Raw genomic sequence first — 17,147 nt, forward strand, 5'->3', positions numbered from 1 at the left:
CATAGTCAGATATGTCATTTAACTCCCTTAACAAACTAACGAAAATAAAAACAAAATTCTTACATAACTTATCAAAACTGCTGGCACGCTCTTTGCCAATTGAACTAATAACTTAACAAATCCCTAAACATACACAAGACGTCGTCAGCAAGATTTCTCTTGTTGTACACAAAATATAGCACCATACTGTTTGCGAGTCACAATGTACAAAGAAACAATTGGGAAGAAATTAAAAATAATATGCGTCTTCAATAGTAAATTTGGCTGTAAAAAAAAGAAGTTATATTTACATGTGTACAAGAGCTCTGACTGGTCAATGATTTATAAAACTAACATAGGACCTGCAACATTTTGTCAAGAGATCAAACAAGTTTACTTTTACTGCCTTGTCAAAAATATTTCTAACATTCCGAATTATTTTTGAAAAGTAATATCAAAAGAGGGAGTGAAGTTTAAAAAAAAAAAAATGACGAGTGTTCCCTTAAACTAATCACAATTTTTGAATCCACTGACTGATTTTCTTCAAACTGCCACCAAATAAATCCTGTCATTGGGTTCTTTCATTCTAGCTACATTTCAAAGCAAAAGAAAAAACCCAATACTTCAAAGCAAGTCATCTCTAATTTTAGTCACTTTGTTTGTTTGTTTATATGATCTTCCTGTACAGGAACTTGGCAAACTCCCACAAGGGGGGGGGGGGGGGGGTATATAAACACCAAGCTGGCAACAGCCAATCTGTCTCATACAAACATTTAAAAATCTGTTTGTCTCTTTGTCTTTTGCAGCATCGTGAATTTCTTATACTATCCCTGAATTGGTAAGATTTTAACTTGGGCCCGTCTGGATATAGCGGCTTTGTCTACGGCTGTAGTATTTGCAGTCATCTAGCCATAGCCGTAAGCCATTAATCCAGACATGGCCACACTAAATAAACACCAAATATAAATAATTATGTATCGATCTAAAACATTTCACACAAAACACAAACATTAGGAGAAAGAGAGATCAAAACAAGCAGAGAACAAACTTGAACTTGGGGCGGTCAGGTTGGCATGGTGGTATCTTACCTCTAGGACCCTATTCCCACTGGAACCCTCATTGATCTCCCGATTCGAGAAAAGGGCGATCAAGGATTAAAGCGGGATCTGATCGCCCTTTTGGATTAGTGGGCGATCAAAAGTCTAGTGGGAACGCAAGGGCGACCAGACCCCGCAATTTGCCAGCAAAACAGTGTTCTTTTGAACCTGCTTCCGTTCCCAAAAAGGGGGATCAATGCGAGATCATACTCAAGTGGGAATGCGACTGCGATTTCACGCCTGCAACTAATCTTGTTGCGGGATCCAGATCTCGCAATTGTGGATCCAGTAGGAACGTGGTCCTAGAACCTTGGTTCGAATCAAGCCTGGGGCACTGTGTGGATTTGGGTTTTAGTCCCTATCTGACTGCAAGGGTTTTCTTTGGATTTCCCTTGGGTTTTCCTCCCACATCTAAAAGTGAAACTTCCTTCCTTGTCTTCTCTCCACTGGGATCTTGGCTAGTACAGAGATTTAGTTTGCTTTTCTGAGAGTCCTTGGCTTCGCAACCAGAATATCGTAGTGAAATGAAAACATTCACAAGTTGTAAAATTCAGGGGGAAAAACCTGATAATTTTAGTAAGTAAATTTCATGAGTGCATGATTGCTGTTTATGGTATAAAAATATAGAAAAATCAAGTTATGGCTGCCGGGAACAAAATTCTGGCCACCCTTTGGTTATTTTATCAGCCATCATCACAACTTTGGATGCAAATGAAATTTGAAAAGATCTTTTATAGCAAATGCTCTAGCACCCTTTATACTTTTTCCACTTATTCCACGAATAGTTATCCATTCTGCATTAAATGCCTATCAGGAACTGTTAATAATATATTTTGACAGAAAAAAACAGAAGGTGCACCGGTAACATATCAGTCACATTATTCTGCAAGATAAAAACGAAACAAGCAACATACAAAACAAATTGTTATAATATAAATAAGAACTACAATAAACGAAAAACATACATTCATTTTTTATAGTCAGTATTATGTTTACGCCAAGTTTACATTTAAAAACTACAATACTGCACAATTTTTAATTATTACTATTAATTTTTATGCATAAGGTAATGAAACAAAACTGAAATAGCGTTAGAATAAAGCCAAATCTACATTCCTCTATACGCAAGAAAACCATCAACACAATTTGATCTGTGATTTTCTTTTTTGTGTATTTTACAAAAAGCAGCAAAGCAAATTTCAATGTCATCTAATTTTGCAGGGAAAAACCTCGCTACCCACAAGCTTTAAGCATATATTAGCATAAATACACATCTAATTACAATTTGTAAATAAAAAACAAAAATGGCTAGCAAAGGTAAATACATCATAAAAACAACATCAACTTAGAGGTAGTAACAAATGCCACCATGGTGTGTGTCTCTAGTTTTAAACTCTCAATGTATACAGATTCTTAAAAAAAAAAGGAAAGGAAAGAAAAAGTCAATTGTTTTCTTGAGTTGACAACAAAATAAACTGTACTGATAAAATAACATTTTAGAGCACCCATAGTTTCTTATTTTTATTATTAAATAATGCAAAAAATCTACTGGAGACGTTGGACAATCCATCAAACCTCTGTCCCACCGTCAGCGTTGCTCAATTTCACTTCTAAGTTCACCTTTTTAACTTTGACAGCAGGTGTGTTTAAATTTTCCTTGTATATATTGAGCGTGCTGACTTTGACCATTTTCTGTAAGTCCATTTCGACCTCCTGCGTCTTTGGGTGACTCTTAGGCTGTCGCGGCAGAGCGTTGCGATTCGTTGACTTGACCGGTTTCGTCCGGTGCCGCTTTCTCTCTTCCTCCGCCCGTCGCCGTTTCTTTCTCCTAGCGACCACGAAGATAATCAACGCCAGGAACCCAACAGATCCCAGGAGGCCGATAACAGCCGGGATGACAACATTGGTGGTGCCTTTCTTGAGGCCGGATGCCAGGTCATCCTCGCTGAGACTAAGGGACTTGATGTTAGTGCCGTTATGATGAGAGCTCGGTTTGTGACTGTTTGGGTTGAGGGGATTGGAGACGGACGCCATGAGGGAACGACGGAATCTTGGCAGAGACTCTGAGGGTCCGATGGTGTAGATGACCTGCATGTACCACTGGTGGCCAGACTGCACCTAAAGAATCATCAAAGATAACACCAATTAATACAATCCAAACAGTCAGAATTCACTCAAATATACAACAAAACAAATAGTTGTTTACACCGATTGCAGGCCTGGAATTTCCTCTTTGAAAGGGCAAGGCCATTTTCATTTTGCAAAGGGCACTTCCACTGGAAAATCTTAAAGTCGATAAGAAACTTCTGAGGGTGCACCTAGGCCAAGACCAGGGGAAACAGAAGCCATGGCCTCTGCGAAAATCCAGGCCTGTTCTTGCAAATCAAATTCAAGTTATGTCATGTGATAGAACACATGGAACCAAAGTAGCCGCATATTATGTCTGAGCCGTCAAGCACACTGAACTCAAGCTCTGTTGGTTCTGCTCAGCAGAGTGTGGTTCGAGTCCCAGTTGTGACACCTGTGCCCACCTGTGTCCATAAGCAAGACACTTATTATTAGTTCAATTTGGAAAGGAAGTAAAGCTGTTGGTCCCATGTGTTGTTGAAAGAACCCAGTGCACTAATCAAAAAGAGAAGGGGTTCGCCCAGTGACCTGGTTTGGTTGGCAGCATATTGAGAGACTGCACCTGATAAACCAGAAATTGCAATCATACTTCAACACACAGCTCCATACACATACCTTGTAAGAAAAACATTGAGTGCTTTGAGACAGCCATCAGGAGTAGATAAAGCACTATATAAGAACTATGTATTATTATTATCATTATTAACCGTTTCCAGCAATCAAGCCTTGCTAAGCTTGCCATTTGACTTACTTTGTACAATGGGTCGACCTGCATGGTGAACCCATCCACGCCAGGCATACTACTAACAGCATTGTAGTTATCTGTGTAACTGGCTAACGACGCATCAAATGGAACATCGTTGAAGGCTCTAGTGACTGCACCTGGGTCTCCACGATCCTAGAAGAAATAACAATAAAACGGTTTTTAAAAATACAGGCTACATAAGAAAGTTTATGATGGTGAGTAGTAGGACTAGTTCCTTATTCACACAATGGGAATAAAAGCATTCGTGGATAACTTTTTCAACTTTTGTGAAATACTACGGAAGCAATTTTTTACAAACTCGACATTCTTTATGAATCTTTCTCAAACCTTTTAAAAATAAATTGTAAGAAGTACCAACCAACGACAAAAAACTACCCTTGCCAAATTTTTCGCTAGGAACTTTGTGCACTCCCTCATGGGATTAAAGGATTTGTTGTTTATTGTCTGATGTTCTATGCAAAAGCTGTCTTACCAGACGACTGTTTGCGCGACTGTTTTTAGAAAGGACTTTCCGTTGTGTAACATGCAGAGGTTGGCACAAACTGTGGTATAATTTGTTTCACCACAGCAAAAGCACAGGGCACCACAAGAATGGAAAACTTTTAGACGGTCCTTTTTCACATTTCTGCGCATGCTCAGACCAACGTGCGCAATAATGAGCATGTGCGTGCACGCCCAGAGTCGCAATGAAGCACTGTTATGTCTGCTGCCGCCAACGTCTCAAAAGTATCCCATTGCTGTGGGTGCCTTGAGTAAATTTGAGGCCTGCCACACCGTTCAAATGGCTGGATTGGCAGCATATTGGGCCACAGCATCTTGTAAACCATATACACGGTGCAAAGGATTACTAGGTCTTAAATCTCAAACTTTGTCCCACTCCTTGCTGTAATAATACCTGGCGCTTTGTATTCTTTGGCAAAAGGCGCGTTAAAAATATGGTCGTTCTTATTATATTATAATTATTCAATGGATCCAATTCCTAACAAGCTTCTTACCAGCAGTAAGAATCGATGTTTGAGTTTGCGGTTTTCCTGCATACATCCAAACTGCGGACCCTCCTTGTAGATTTCACCACCGGGATCGTAGTACGGGACGAAGCCGTCGGCTCCTGTGCACAGGTACACCTTGTCAATCTGCAGCTTGTACGCTCGATCCAAATCCTGGTCTGGGTTCCACAGCACGCGACCAAAGATGGTTTGACCTAAAGGTATAAATTAACAAAAAGGGAATATAATAACAATGAATACTATACATCTACATCTACATCTATGATAATACTTGTCAAAAGCCTTTTCAGCATCTAGACAAAGTGAGAAGACAATGACGAAATTTTAGTTTTAGAAGTGGGGGGGAAACCCCAGAGAATTGTTCTAGGGAAAACCCACACAGTCAGGTAGGGGCTGAAAAACCAATCCACATAGTGCTCCCGGTAGGATTCAAATCGGGGTCACAGAGGTGGAAGGCGAGGCAAGACACCACTGCACCAACCTGACTTCCCTCTTAAACCCTTCTCTCACTCTATCTCTTATCCACGGTGAATGCACCCCGGGGAGGCCCAGGAGTTTTTTGACCCTTTGGTTACATGCCTTACTTTCACACTGTCCCCGCCTAGATCTTTATATTCCAAGGGGGTTTCAGTAGCAAGTATGAAGAATACCCCCAGGGTTTTACCGCTTACAGCTACTCCGGAGCAGGGGTGGCTATTCCCGGGTGTATGCCCATTTGCCGGGGTAGACCGGACCAGACCAGGGGTCGATTTCACAAAGTTATAAGATTGATTTTAACTGCAAATCAATCGTAGTTACTAAGCAAAGTGTGATGTCACAATACAAATCACTATGGTGATACTGACAATTTGTCTTACGATGAATTTAGATGCTTTGTAAAATGGAGCCCAGGGAGTAAAACTGTCATGGTGTGAAAAGGGCTAAAGACTGAATCCCCGGTTTAACTTTGGGGTTCAATTGGTGCAGTAACGGACTAGTATACAGATATTGACTGGCACCGAGGTAACTAGTGTACGTCTATTCCCACGAGGGACTTTGAGTGACCAGAAGAGCGACCTATTTCCCGAGGCCGAAGGAAATAGGCCCCTCTTCTGGTCACTCACAGGCCCGAGGGGGAATAGACATACACTAGTTAACAAATTATGCCAGTCAATGTGTTTTATAACACAGCTCGGTCTTAAATTGTCAAATAAGAACAGAAAAAGGAATTTTGTAGTTTGTTCACGTTTCAAGTCAAGAGAGGGCGCTGTTACTGCAGGCACTATTTGCAAAGACTAGTGCCCGCTCTAGTACTATTCCCGCAAAACACCTTTTGCGAATAAGCCTTTGAAATGATCCAGAAATCAGGGGAAAAATAGACACAAATCAAAAGCCAGTTTATCCTGCAGAAGTATGTCTTTATTCTATGTTCCAATCTAGAAATATTTCAAGAGTGAAAACAAAAAAAACATCCCAAAAAACACTGACCTTTTGCGAATGATCCTTTGTAGTCCATCTCCTGGAGGCTCATGGCAGCGTCGTTGGGATTCATCAGGAACACCTTCTCATTATTCATGAGATGGAACTCTGTACTGAGGGAGTAGACTACTGGGACTGGACGGTTGGTCTGCTGGAACGCTATCGGGACAACAAACCTTAAGGGAGGAGATGATCACAAGGAGCAGTTATTAAAGGCACTGGACACTATTGGCAATTACTCAAAATTAGTGTTAGCATAAAACCTTACTTAGTAATGAGCAAAGGACAGCTGTTGATAGTATAAATCACTGTGAGAAACGGCCCCCAAAGGGTACGTAGCTTTTGAGAAAGAGGTAATTTCTCACTCAAATATTTGAATCGTATAAAAGACTTCAGGCCTGAAGCCCTTTTTTGGCATCTGACCAATTGAGTCCAAATTTTCACAGGTTCGTTAATTTATGCATATGTTGAGATACATAGTTGAGATACATAGAGGTTGATAGTATAAAACATGGTGAGAAACGGCTCTGAAGAGACGTAGTTTTCGAGTCGTAGTTTTCGAGAAAGAAGTAATTTTCCACGAATTTGATTTTGAGTTCTCAGATTTAGAGCTTGAGGTCTCGTGCGACTTTGTCAAGTACCAAAGGTTCATTTCATTTCATTTATTCTGGTTGTGAAGCCGTGTACTCTCAGAAAAGCAAACTTAATCACTGTACTTAGCCAAGAACCCAATGAAGAGGAGACAAGGAAGGAAGTTTCAGTTTTAGATGTGGGAGAAAAACCACAGAAAATTATTCAAGGAAAAAACCCACCCAGTCATTACCGTGCATTACAGACATTGGTGTGTGGGTAAAACTCAATTGTGACCTGCTACGTGAAAATGAGTCAGATGTCGCCGAATGCATTATAAAGTTAAAGACAGTTTAATGTGGTTTACCTTTAGAGCACTTACTTTTAGGCAATAAAGCTATGAATACAATAATTTTGTGATCATACTTACGTCTAGTTTTCATTCTTTTGCGCGAAATGGTAGTTTAAAACATTTTTTTAACTTGTAATTCGTTTTTCAGAAAAAATGATGTATTGGCTAATTTCAAACGGGAGTAACTAAGCAATGCGACACACCCCAAAGCTTAGACATATACCAAATTACTGCTGCTGGTGTGTTCTTTCCAGCCATGCATACAACTCAATTCTTGAAATTGTCAACATCTGACTCATTTTCACGTAGCGAGTCACAATTTATATGGAAGAAGTTGTTACAATAAAATCAGGAATAATTTAGGTCGTGGGGACTTACTTCTCTGGTGGATGAGCAGTGCAGACTACCGGCATGTCAGGCATGATGTTATAAGACTGGGTCGGGGTGACTGTACACGGTAGAAGCTCAATCACATAATCACCAGAATAATCCTAATGGGTTTAAAAGACAATGTCACAGGTCAAAACGTGGACAATCAAAGATTTCAATGCATTGATCAAAGGTTTCAAAGGTTTAATGACTTTTGTCAACATAGAAGGTAGGGTACTCCTGCAGATCCAGAAAAATGTACAAAACACAAATTTTGAATTTTCCATAACGTTCCTTTTCTTTGACTGTATAAACCTTAAACTACTCTGTTCGCTATTATATACATTCTATCATGCTGTGTTTCTGACTGTGTGGAAATAAGTGTGGATTAAATTTTTTTTTTTTTTTTTGGGGGGGGGTCTGACCTTTAGATTGTATGTACTGGTTGCTCTCCACAACTGCTGAGGACTATCAAATGTCCCCTCACTCCAAAGCTGTTCCAGTGTGAAGTCCACCCCTAAAACAGACGGTGGTACAATCCTAGACTTGTATTCCGGAAGTGTGTGGTGGTCCATTACAAAAAGTCCTGTGGGTGAGAAATTAAACAAGAAAAACATGATTGTATTTATTGACTAATTTTGGTTGTAAGGTATGATAATTTGCATCAGGGATAAAGAATATTAATTTTGGTTTTTTACCCATACACCGATGTGTGTTAGCACTGTATACTCAGTACTTTCCCCCGAGTCCTGTGAAAAAATATCACAGGCATGTTACTCGGGTGGGATTCGAACCCACGACCCTTGCAATTCTAGAGCAGTGTCTTACCAACTAGACTACTGAGGTTGCCCGGTAGCTAGACGCAGTTCGAATCCTATGTTTTGGCAGTGGGTACCGCAACGATATAAGAGATGATAATTTGCATCGGGGATAAAGAATAATTTTGGTTGTGAATCCAAGGCCACTCAGAGAAGGGAACTTTAAAATCACTGTACTAGCCAAGAACCCAATGGAGAGAAGACAAGCCGGGAACTTTCATTTTTGGATGTGGGAGAAAAAAACCCAAGATACTTATTCCATGGAAACCTATGCAATCAGGTAGGGAATGAAGAACCAATCTACATGTTGCCCCTGGCAGAAATCCAACCTGGGGTTCTGGAGGTGGGAGGCGGGAAAATAAACCAATACGCCAATCCAACAACTCGACTTACAAAATACTTTTAAACAACTGCTATTATTTTAAAGACTATAGGGAATTGGTTCAATTTTACCATCCTACCACTAAGAATAACTACATACTCCTGAAGACGATCACAGTATACTGATATAGAAAGGTTTGCAGTAACACCATGTAATGACTAGCTCTAATGAGTTGGGGTGGTTCTGAAAAGAATCGATGGTTTCAACTCGACATTTCGATCAGTATGCTCTGATCGTCTTCTGGAGTGAGCATACTGATCGAAACGTCAAGTTGAAACCAACGGTTCTTTTCAGAACCACCCCAACTCATTAGAGATAGTCATTACATGGTGTTACCGCAAACCTTTCTATATCGTATTTCCACCATGCAAAGTTTCAAAACCTACTTCACAGTTTACTGATCAAAATGTTGAGTCGTTAACCATCGGTTCTTTTCAGAACCAACATTACTCAAAAGAGAGAGATTTCCACATGGTGTTACCGCAAGCCTCTCTCAGTAATAATCGCTTACCTCTATACTTAGTGGTAGTCTTGAAGTCAATGATGAGGTTACCCTGATCTCCGATACGGATTCTAAGAACCTCAAGTCTTCCACTCAAGACGCTGTCAGTCTCAAGACCCGTCCTCCACAGTATGGTTCTAATCAAGACGAGAAAGGAGATTTTAAGGTATTATACAAATGACTAATGATATTGACTCATACGGAGACCACCAATACTGTATATTTCCTTCATAAATGAAGTCATATCCCAGAAAAACCAGACCTGAAAACCTAAACCGCTGGTTTTGGTTTGTGAAAGTGATTGCAGGATTACTGTTTCGTGGTGGGTTTTGTGCACATTAATTTGGGGCAGTTGTTGCCGTTTTAAAGAAACAGTATGACTTCATTTCAGAGAGAAATATTTCATAAATCTTTTTTTTTGTATGAGCTTAACAATAGACTGATCCAGTAGGCTCGGCCCACGACGCACGTGTGAGCAAGAACACGTGGGGCTCTCCAATGCCTTTCTGCACAACTCTGCCGCCAAGCATACGCGCACGCATGTCGGACCTTAGTGTCGGACCTTCGTTGCGTTGTGATTGGTCAATACGCAATGGGGCGAATCTTAATGGATCGGTCTATTAGTAAGCTTTCAGACTAAAATTTAATAACGACGCAACACAAGTAAATTGTAACTTACTTGTAGAAGAATGAGAATTCCATTTCGGTCCTGTGATCCAAAGCACCCCATCCAGTTGGAGCGGTAACGTAGAGGTACGACACATACAAGGGTACCGTCACGGTAAGGTAACTCTCATCTGTGTCGCGTACTTGGAAGTCTGTCGTTACAGCGCCCCCACACAGATCAATTAACTCAGTCATGTGGTAATATGCGTCAAAGGTCCAGGTACAACTCTTGAGGTTCAGATGTTGGTAGAGATTGAGAGCCTTCGTGCTGCGGAGCTCCGGATCGAATTGGTAGGGGTAGTTGTTACCGGGACTGATGACGAAGCTGTCTAGATCGGCAGGTTGGAGGAAGCTGTAGTCAGTCAGGCCGCCCCAGCTTGGGTTGTTGATCAGATTGGAGCAGATGTGTTGTTGACGGTACACTGGTTCCGTTAGCAGGAGGCGGATGTTATGTAAGGGGACCGTCGAGATAGCTGGTAACATACCGTCTTGGTGTGGGATCTCCACAGACACGTGGAGGGTATTCGGGTGGGCGTCGTCCGTCTCGTCGATGTAACGTAGGTTTGCGATGAAGGACTGCGCCTGGAATCCGCGCGACACGCCTGCCGTGACCGGGGTGTGGCAGATGCCGTTATCCGTTCCGATGACGACGATGTTACTTCGGAGTGGCACCCCCGGTCGTCCGCTCTTGTCGTACGGTTGAGCGATGCATCTGATGTGGAAACGTCGACTGAAGTAGAGGCTGTCTAGGACCTTCTCGTTGGGGTTGGTGAAAGGCGTGAAGTCGACGATGCGTTCAAAGGGAGCTCTGGAGCCTTCTGCGTCGGTCGGCATGGCAACTTCCCAGTTGTAGTGGATATTTGAATTGTTGATACCGGACTCTGCGCAGAATTCACGCGTCATTGAATAATCCGGGTAGTGAGGATCACAAGGCTGTAATAAATATATAAATCCAATCAAACAAAATTAAAAGATGGTTTGAAAGAATATTAATTGTGGCTATATGCAATTTGGTGACTACAGTTACAGGTATGACTGTTGATAAGGTTGTTGCTAAGGATGTACTATACTATGACGCAGAAACCTAGCTGTAGTTGTAGCTACCAATTTGGACACGCCTAAGCTTTAGCTCTGGTAAACACTGACAAATTTACAAGTTACAACCACTAAGATGACAATTATAACAAAAACATTTTAGGCAAAATAATCTTCATGCTTTGTGGATTGGGCCGAGTTGTCCTAAATTCCGGAAAAAAATCTTGAGAAATCACAGACCAACTCATGATTCCAAACATGCAACAATAAAATAAGAACAGACTTACACCACAACGACACAAAGACAATGGGAGACTTTTGAACTCTAGGTGGCAGCAGACTTACCAGGTACATTTGCATTGTTTCGTAGTTCTGAACATGCGCACATTACCAAAAACAATGGATTTACCTTAGTAAGTCTGCTGCCACCTAGCACCCCACCAAAGTCCCCAATTCTACTCATTAAAATCTTATGACGTGACCAAATGTTGCCTCCACCATCAATCTTACCTTGTCATGAACACCTGTTTCCAATGATAATCGTTTGCAAACAAAGTTGGCATTACATATTGTTAGTAATCAATTTGAAAAATGGTAAAAACCTAGAGAATAAAAATTCTGATCTTCAAAAAGCAATGTATGCGTCATCTTATTGTTGTATCTCGACGCGTACTTATTTCAAACGAGATACAACAGTTTCAAACTCATGCATAAAGCCCGGGTCTTACTTCCTGCGATACGAATTTTGATGTCACAAATTCGCAATGAACAATTCGCATCAGTTGACTTGTCCTAAACTCCTGCGAAACATTTGCTGTGAAAACAGACAGGTGACATCAAAAGTCGCATCGCATTCGCAGAAAGTATGAACCGGAATTAACTTAAGTGCTGTATTAGGAGATACAACGCTTTTGCACTGACATAACAATTAAATCCATATTAAATGAAAACAAATTTAGAAGAAGTTGACGTTTTGTTCATATCTAGGATCTATAAAGCTGATGACGCGGAACAAGACTACTTACTGTAACACAGATGAGTGGATACCCCGGTGATGGATCTCTGTCTAGTCTATCTGCTATGTCATCATAATCCATCAACGATACCACCTGGAAATAGAAAAGATTAATAGCATTACTGTAAGAGTTCGCCCAAGTACAAGCGGGACTGTAAGAGTTCACCCAAGTACAAGCGCACAAGCTTACCAAGAGATCGTTTTTCTTACACTGTGTAACACAAGTATGTGATTAATGTAAGTAATGTTATGCTATATTCCAAGATGATGTTTTGCCCTTGTAACTACATGTTTATGTTTAAGGATGTACATGTAGGAATGGGTATCATCCACTAGGAGCCTAGATGGTGGAGCAGCATGCATTACATTTCAAACTTTTTACAAAGCAAGGTGACAAGTGTCATGACCGGATTCAAACCCATACATGTACATGCTGACAACAACAGAACTTGGTCCAGTGCACTAGAATGCTGGGCATAAACAAATGATATAAACATAAGAAAATGCAGGTTTGCTCATTGACGGTACAGACAAAAAAACACTCTCAACTCTTCTGTTCAACTTGAGCAAGTTTCAAGAGACCAGCCGTCAATTTCACCAAACTCTTCCTAACTTAAGGTTAATCTTAGGACTTAGGCCGAGTCAAGTTCCGTATATAGACTTTAGGACGCATTGAACCCATCCTAAGTTAGGACGAGTTACTCCTCCTAAACTTGAGACGGGATGTATCCTAGCGTTTTGTGAAACCGGCTGCTGAAATTTTGCAAAGATTGAGCACAATCTTGAAACCTTGATTGACTTACTAATGGAATAGATGGGAGGACCACGCTACCGGCCGCCTCCTCATCAATGATGGTTACCGTTGCCGTGGTGATGGATCCAAGGAGGGCGTTGACCGGGTCGTCAGGGCCGAGCACCACGGTGAATGTCTCGTGCCATTCCATGTCTTTATTATACATGATCTGTATCTCTATGTCAACAGATCGAACACCTACACGAACAGGAAAGAACACGGAATCAAAATTAACGAATGGAAATAAAGAGTTAAGGCCGAGTCACACTGCAGCGATAATGAGAACGATATCGATCACGACGCACAGAGGACGATTTGTATTGGTTGAATTGCTCCACGCAGAATATGCACATGCTCATTCAGCCAATGGAACGCGTTCTCTTTGCGTCGTTATCGCTGCAGTGGGACCGGGCCTTAAGCAAACATTTGTTTCAATGGCCTCAAGTTTCGATCCTTAACCCTTTGGTGCACAAGGCGGTCGCTAGCGACCTCCAAATACACATCAAATTGGACTTTTATAAACAGTCATAACCACAACCCCCATATACACTGCCCTCATTTGGTTGTTTAGAGCGTCGTTTGGTGTGATGTTCAACAGGGAGTGCTGTTGAACAATTTTGAGAAAAAACAAGGTTGAACATGTTTTTGTTTTTTTGCATTTTTAAAAGTTTATCTGTGCACCAAAGGGTCGACAGAAATGAGATTTGGCAATTGTGAAAATTCATGAAAAATTGCCTGGTCGCCTGGCTTCCCCTCTTATTCTAGACACAAAGAAACTTAAAAAAAAATACAAACCTACAGGTTTGGACGCAATGTGGACAATCTCTTTCTCAGTAGTCTAGTTGGTAAGACACTGCTCTAGAAATGCGAGGGTCGTGGGATCGAATCCCACCCGAGTAACATGCCTGTGATATTTTTTCACAGGACTTGGGAAAGTGCTGAGTATACAGTGCTAACACACATCGGTGTATGGGTAAAAACCAAAATTAATATTCTTTATCCCCGATGCAAATTTAACATCTATTATATCGTTGCGGTACCCGCTGCCAAAACATAGGATTCGAACTGCCTCTAGCTACCGGGCAATCTCGGTGGTCTAGTTGGTAAGACACTGCTCTAGAATTGCAAGGGTCGTGGGATCGAATCCCACCCGAGTAACATGCCCGTGATATTCTTTCACAGGACTTGGGAAAGTGCTGAGTATACAGTGCTAACACACATCGGTGTATGGGTAAAAAAACAAAATTAATATTCTTTATCCCCGATGCAAATTTAACATCTTTTATATCTCTTTCTACCTTTGGTGACCCATTTACCTCTTTCAAATCAAATTGAATCACTTGCCTGCCTCAAAGAGTCTTTCAAACGAAGCCATTCAAGTAAAATCTACAACCAATTAAAACACTAGTTGCCGAATCACTACAAACATTTCAGCATTAAAATTTCTCGACATACCTGGTTGGAATCGAATGATCTTAAAATACGCCTCGTAGTCAACTCCTGATTTGGCCGAGCCATCCCTGGTACTCGTGCGTACTCTGGTTGTCCTATTCTGGTCACCGGTTCTGATGACGGTTATCGTTACCACAGACATTTCTTCGGGATCGTTGGGTTCCCGGACGCTGTACGCTACCTTCTCAAACTGTATGGTTGGAGCTAGGAGGATAAAACCGTCGCGTTAGTTAATAATAATAATAATAATAATAATAATAATAATAATAATAATAATAATAATAATAATAATAATAATAATTATTTATTTTTGATATAGCGTCTTACATAAAAAAGTCTCCAAAAGCTGTACAGTATTTTTTTACGTATTATTAACATTAAAGGCAGTGGACACTTTTGGTAGTTACTCAAAATAATTATTAGCATAAAACCTTTCTTGGTGACGAGTAATGGAGAGAGGGCGATGGTATAAAACATATGGGAAACGGCTCCCTCTGAAGTGCCATAGTTTTTGAGAAAGAAGTAATTTTTCACGAATTTGATTTCGAGACCTCAGATTTAGAACTTGAGGTCTCGAAATCAACCATCTAAACACACACAACTTCGTGTGACAAGGGTGTTTTTTTCTTTCATATTATCTCGCATGTTCGATGACCGATTGAGCTCAAATTTTCACAGGTTTGTCATTTTATGTATATGTTGAGAAACACCAACTGGGAAGGCTAGTCTTTGACAATTAACAATAGTGTCCACTGCCTTAAAGCTAAACAGAGTGGTAGTTGAGAAAAGAAGTTGAACAATAGTAAAAGTGAAAAAACCTTTTGCACATCTAAGGGGTCATTCAGAATAATCTGAGTTTAAAAGTGTCAATCTTTTCTTGAAAGTTTGTTCAATATCTTTGTTCGGGGGTGCCAGTCAGAAGCCACACAACTTTGAGGTAATCCCCTGGCTGCCACTTCCCAGGTTGTATCGTAATTTAAGTGTGATTCCAGACAGTTGTATGGCTTCACACTGGCACACAATACAAAGACATTAACAAAATAGGGAGACTGTCAACGAAGCTTGGGTGATATCGATTTATTTTAATCACGATATATCGCCGACAATATATCGTGATATTCGATATAATCGCGATTAATTAAATTTTACATCATCAGTCTTCAAACTCCCAGTGAAAGTTGTAGAAGAGACAGTCATTACTCATAGCATAAGAGAGGTGTTTTAACGACCTATTCTTCTGGTTTTACTCCAAACCTATGGGGTGCAAGATGTCTCAGCTAGGAAATACATCGCGATATTGCGATACTTAATCCATATCGCGATACTTGCGATATATCGATGTTTCGATGCAAACCAAATCGATCCGATATCGAAATCGTTGCCAAGTTAGTATCGCCATATTTGATAATATCACGGTATCGCCCAAGCTTACTGCCAACACAGGGCTAGATAGCTCAGCTGGTTGAGCACATTAATTTGGAGGTCTTTGGTTTGAGTCCCACTCAAGCAAATCTTTCATTGTTTGACCCAAAATCATATATTAAATAGTCTGAAAATAGTTAGATATATGCAAGACTTGCACAGACTTTACACACAGAGATGAATAATAACATATACACTCACCATCTTGAGTGTCTAGGATAGTGATAGTGGTGGAATCATTCTTGCCGACCTGAGCATGGCAATAATCGCTACCGATTGGATCTCCAAGACGCACAACGAAATGCTCATCTGATTCATACGTCTGGTCATCTACTATACCCACCGTGCAGTTCTTAGCCTACACAGGGAGAGGATTCCATTATTAATGAGGGAAGGTGTCACTTTCAGGCATAAAAAGGATAAATATAGGGTTTTAAGGAGAAGGGTGGATGAAGACAGGATAAGGATGGGATAGAGATGGGGTGAAGATGGAATAAAGATGGGGTGAAGATGGGATAAAGAGGGGATGAAACTAGGGTGAAGGTGGGGTAAAGATGGGAGGGTAAAGACTGAATAAATATAGGTAAAGATGGAATAAAGATAAGGTAAAGACAGGATAAAGGTAGAATAAAAATGGGGTAAAGATGGGATGTAGGTAGGGTAGAGATGGAATAAAAATGGGGCAAAGATTGTATGAATTCGGTTAAAGATAGGGTAAAGATGGGAAAAAGGGATAAAGTGGGTTAACATGGGATAATGACAAGGTACTGATAGGATAAGATAGGGTAAACATGGTAGAAATAATGTGTGATACCAACCTTCTCCCCAGGGGCAAATATAATCCTGAATTCATCGGTATTCCGTCTCTCATCATAGTCCATCATAACGGAAGCACTCCGTTGCCGTGTGAAGCAACGTACCGATGACTCAAAAGACAGATCACCGCTACGCACGATGGGGATGTGAACCAACCCCTGGTGCTCTTCAACCTTTACGTCACGGAACGAGAACTGCATTGTGGGTACTGGGTTAAAGAGAAGGAAAGTACAGAGTTAGGTCAATTTTTTGACTAGAAATTAAGGATCATGAAGTGAGAAATAGTAGATAATAAATAGTAAAACTTGCGGGCATATTGCCAAAAAAGAAATTGAAGCAAAGTAGCATTATCAAACTAATTGGAAGCGCCACCCATTGAAATACCGCCCTTTTCAACGTGAACCCAATGCAGTAAAGAGGGGCGCATTAGCTGGAGCTTCATGCCTCAACACCAAAGTAAACCAAAGTTAGTAAGTTATTACAGTGAAATTAACTCTAAGTAAAAAAAAAAATCAAAAAAA

At 40.7% G+C, this 17,147-nt stretch overlaps 1 protein-coding gene across 1 annotated transcript in view; it reads right to left on the minus strand.

Moving 5' to 3' along the window:
* Positions 1-689: 689 nt before the first annotated feature.
* The window catches only part of LOC117303954 (extracellular matrix protein FRAS1-like), a 90,179-nt gene continuing 73,721 nt past the window's right edge, over positions 690-17,147 (minus strand). The window contains exons 52-64 of the mRNA XM_033788423.1: positions 16,629-16,834; positions 16,012-16,168; positions 14,392-14,592; positions 12,947-13,134; positions 12,154-12,237; positions 10,107-11,026; positions 9,437-9,564; positions 8,151-8,311; positions 7,735-7,847; positions 6,444-6,610; positions 4,965-5,170; positions 3,955-4,101; positions 690-3,194 (exon numbers count right to left, since the gene is read on the minus strand). Of these exons, the coding sequence (XP_033644314.1) occupies positions 2,646-3,194; positions 3,955-4,101; positions 4,965-5,170; positions 6,444-6,610; positions 7,735-7,847; positions 8,151-8,311; positions 9,437-9,564; positions 10,107-11,026; positions 12,154-12,237; positions 12,947-13,134; positions 14,392-14,592; positions 16,012-16,168; positions 16,629-16,834 (3,227 nt within the window). The 3' untranslated portion in view covers positions 690-2,645. The remainder of the gene's footprint in view (positions 3,195-3,954; positions 4,102-4,964; positions 5,171-6,443; positions 6,611-7,734; positions 7,848-8,150; positions 8,312-9,436; positions 9,565-10,106; positions 11,027-12,153; positions 12,238-12,946; positions 13,135-14,391; positions 14,593-16,011; positions 16,169-16,628; positions 16,835-17,147) is intronic.

The sequence above is a fragment of the Asterias rubens genome, chromosome 20 (genome assembly GCF_902459465.1).
Source record: "Asterias rubens chromosome 20, eAstRub1.3, whole genome shotgun sequence".
Classification (NCBI taxonomy): Eukaryota; Metazoa; Echinodermata; class Asteroidea; order Forcipulatida; family Asteriidae; genus Asterias; species Asterias rubens.